Source organism: Pseudovirgaria hyperparasitica (assembly GCF_010093815.1).
Source record: "Pseudovirgaria hyperparasitica strain CBS 121739 unplaced genomic scaffold EJ05scaffold_25, whole genome shotgun sequence".
In the NCBI taxonomy this organism is placed as follows: domain Eukaryota; kingdom Fungi; phylum Ascomycota; class Dothideomycetes; order Acrospermales; family Acrospermaceae; genus Pseudovirgaria; species Pseudovirgaria hyperparasitica.
This window is the reverse complement of record NW_022985573.1, coordinates 249,157-252,814: the sequence shown is the minus strand read 5'-3', so window position 1 is coordinate 252,814 and position 3,658 is coordinate 249,157. Positions and strand designations below refer to the sequence as shown.

General features: G+C 48.4%; 1 protein-coding gene across 1 annotated transcript; it reads right to left on the bottom strand.

Annotated features, from left to right (window-relative positions):
• Positions 1 to 1,448: 1,448 nt before the first annotated feature.
• Positions 1,449 to 2,905, bottom strand: EJ05DRAFT_490508 (uncharacterized protein; the record flags this gene model as incomplete). The annotated part of the gene is made up of 4 exons (XM_033745885.1): positions 1,449 to 1,623; positions 1,723 to 1,947; positions 2,069 to 2,330; positions 2,722 to 2,905. 4 exons carry the CDS (start codon positions 2,903 to 2,905, stop codon positions 1,449 to 1,451), a joined length of 846 nt encoding a protein of 281 aa, XP_033595428.1.
• Positions 2,906 to 3,658: the final 753 nt, after the last annotated feature.

Sequence of the window (3,658 nt, the reverse complement as noted above, 5' to 3'; positions counted from 1 at the left end):
ACAAAGTCTCGGTGCATTTAGTAGGCGGTGTGCTTTGTGTGCACGATGTTGCGGTGATGGCTGTCCAAGTACGTTCTGATATGAAAATCACCAGTATTCTTGCACTTGTTACATGTCTTTGTCCAGCATACTGGTACCGACTCTGTTTATAAGAATGCGTGTCGCAAAGAAGTGATTTGCCTCGTGTGATATTCGCGATCAATGGGGTGCGCATTGGGAATTACCAGTGAGACGAACATCCATGAGTGAACATCAGTAAGACAGAGGTGTATCCAACGTGTCGATCCGACGCGAGGTGCGAAGATGTGACCGTTCGTAGAGAAGAATGCTCATACTAAGTCATTGAGAACGAAGTTAAAAGACTTTGTAGAGTCATGTTAACCGTCGAATGTCTCCTGTCGCAGCGTCTCCGTCTCAAGCGTTACACTCACACTTATAAGGATGTATAGCATGATTTAGGCAGTAGTGGAATGTGATTTCTTCCCATATATATCGACTGCATCTCACAGACCCCTATATACTCGCAGGCCAAACTATATCGGGTGTTTGCATGGTATATTCACTCATGACAGGTTGCAATGTCGGAAGTTCTAGGGGCATATAAGGGCGGACGCAACGCTGAAGCATCGACATGATCATCTAGTTTGTCTACTATCTTCCAAGGATATGCCAGGCATCGCGCAGCAGAGCTCGCTGTTTTGTAGTATACACTGTGTAGCGCCGTTCATGCTGAGTATTTATATGTCAGATGGTCTCTGATATTCACACGCACGTCGGTGGTGGCTTTAATGATTAAGCAGTCTATTCTTCGTCCATTGGGTACGGAATGATAATACTAAAAGTGCATACAAACGACTGAGAGTTAAAATTGCGCGTGTCTGGGCTTTTTCTATGTTCACAATCCGTTGTCAACAGTCAGCGGCTATACTGCTACGAAGTTGCACAGCTTAAGATATGAGTTGGTTAGAGAAAGCAAGGGGTGTATAACTTGGAATGCCTTCCACGTTGTGCGAGAGTGTGTTTGATATTGAGCGGTCAGTCATTCATGGATCGCAATTCTCTCCAACACAAAGGAAATCAAGTCTCCACCTGATCTGACGTGTTGACCTCATGAACCAGGGATAGTTCCATGACTATACATCGATAACTTTATTGTTCCCTGCTAAGGGCAACAGCAGCTTCTCTCTTCACGTCTGGTATCCCTTGAATAAGGCGGTGGAAAGTCCAAAGTACATGAGCGCTCGGTGATACACACGACCGCTGCCATAACTCAAAATCTATCTAGAGATAATATCACTAGCCTCATGGCTCTATATATGTCTTCGAGGAACGATGCGATCGTTTGGCGTTTATCGCGGAACCGATAAAGCATTTCTCGCCCTAGGAGGCAAGTGTTACATACTCTTCACACCGCCAGCGCCCAAAACTTTGTGGACATACCCTCAATATTACTTAATCTCGCCCTCCATCCTCCCGGGCACCTCATCCAACAGCCCCCGATCGCCCACGATCTCCACAAACTCCCAACACGCCGAACTCTCGGCTACAAGATCTGGAAACTCGGTAACGACACTCCTAAGTAGACTCGCAACTGCTGCCCTCAAGTATGTCCCGAACCCGTGTCTGTTTGACTGATGTTCGCGCATCAGGACGATCTGGGCCTCTTCTGCTTCACGCAGGATCGCAAGACGTGTGGAGTCGGAGTCGCGCGCGGTCGCTTACGAAACTTTCAACTGATGCGCGCCTTGTTCGCGGCGGCCATGGCAGAAAAGTGAGAAGTAACAGACTTCCTGTCCAGACTGTTCAGCGTCGTGTGCATGCTTTTTGGAATCGGATGGGTGCGGAGGGCGTAAAGTCATCGCATTTGAAGGACGGGCATTGCATGCACCCATCTGACACTCGGCAGTGATGAAACTGATACGCTTCTTGAACCGATTGAGCGCTGAGCTAGGCTATTGATCGTCAGTATTGTGAGAGCGCTGAGCAATACTTAGTGGAGCACGTAGGATAGTGTGACAAGATAGACCTTCTTCTATCCGTATGAACTGGTAGATTGGAAACGGCACACTCATGCCCCGAGCTCTCATCCCGAGCTGAGCATCCGGGACCGTGGTGATTGGAGCTGGCTAAGGACGCTGTTGGCGATCTCTTTGGCGGTACCAGACGAGTTGACTTGAGCGAGACCGTCTTCATAGTTTTAGCATTGGGCGGCCGGCAATCTCGAGCTGTAACGAAAAAGCCGTCATAGCACGCGGTCTCACACTCGATGTCGGCGAAAACGTTGAGCAGTTCCCCCACGGTAAGATGATTCGCACCATCGCTAAGGACGACTAAGTTAAAGACAATCCATCGCATACGTTGCTAGAGTGGAGAGGAAAGCATTCAGAGACAAGGAGTGATTGAGCGATCGGTGTGTGCGAGAAGATGCTCGGAGACTAACAAGCACAGGAAAGAGAAAGTTGATATGCATATCAGGTTGAGGAGAGAAAGCCTCCACTTGTCCTGTCCGGGAGCATCGCCAATATGACGAGCTAAAACAGCGTCCGAATGAATGACAGGGTAAAACATGCCGCTCTTAACAAGCCAATGGGAACTTGGATGAAGTTCCTGTCCTCTTACTCAACCCACGGAGGCTATCTGTACAAACTCGTGCCCCTTATCTTGTTATCACCGCTCAGGACAAACTCGTGCCCCTTGTCTTGTTTCCACCGCTCAGCGTACATCCCACGGAAGTATGCATCTCAATGCCACGCTCGTTCCAAAGTCGCTCATGTATACGCGTCGCATCCCACACAATCGTCCCGTTGCCCTGTAGCAACCACTCTTCCCTCGCAAACGCAAACAACTCGGCCACATCCTTCCTTCCTATTGGCCGTGTACATCCAAATTCAACACCACGCCCCATAACCCCAAACTACCGGCCCTGTCGTCTTGGACGTGTTGGGCATAATACCAGGAGCAAGATACTTTCTATGATTCAGTGGTCCAAGACAGCGCTAAATTGAATGCTTCATGCCGTAGATTCCTTGACCCTTGTTCCTAAATGGACAGTATGCGCATTATTGCATAAGAATGAAATGCTCGTATGTGGCAGCTTCATTTATGTCTGTTCATAAGAGAATAGCTTCGCTTGTTAACGGCTTGTGAGTGTGTGGGCTGTGCACGAGTATAACACGCTTTGACATTATGAACTAAACTATAATTTTCTCTCAATGTTGGCGTTTGCTCTTTGTATGTCCATCATACAGCGAGCGTGGACTCCGGCACGCAAGCTATGAAGTATAGGAGACCAATGAAAGGAAGAATGGCTTGAGATGTTTGCCTCGCTCCAATGGCCTTTCATCATCGCTGTCGCTATCACGGATCCAGGCAGCAGTGATGCTCGCCTTGTACTACACCATGCTCTTCTATGGGGGCTATAAATCCAAGCAGGCATGCTAAAACCAACGTACAATCACAATCGCCCCTCCCCAGCTAATCAGAGCGGTTGGACGCTCTAGGACCATCCATGTCAATCAAGTCATGACAGCGCCGAAGAGGATGAACATGTCGGAAATGATATGTGTACGATCTCAAAGGCAGGAACCGGAGAATCTCTCGTCTTACAAGCTGTCATAAGTGAGACTAGGATTTACTAACGCTCTGCTGTCTTGTTCTT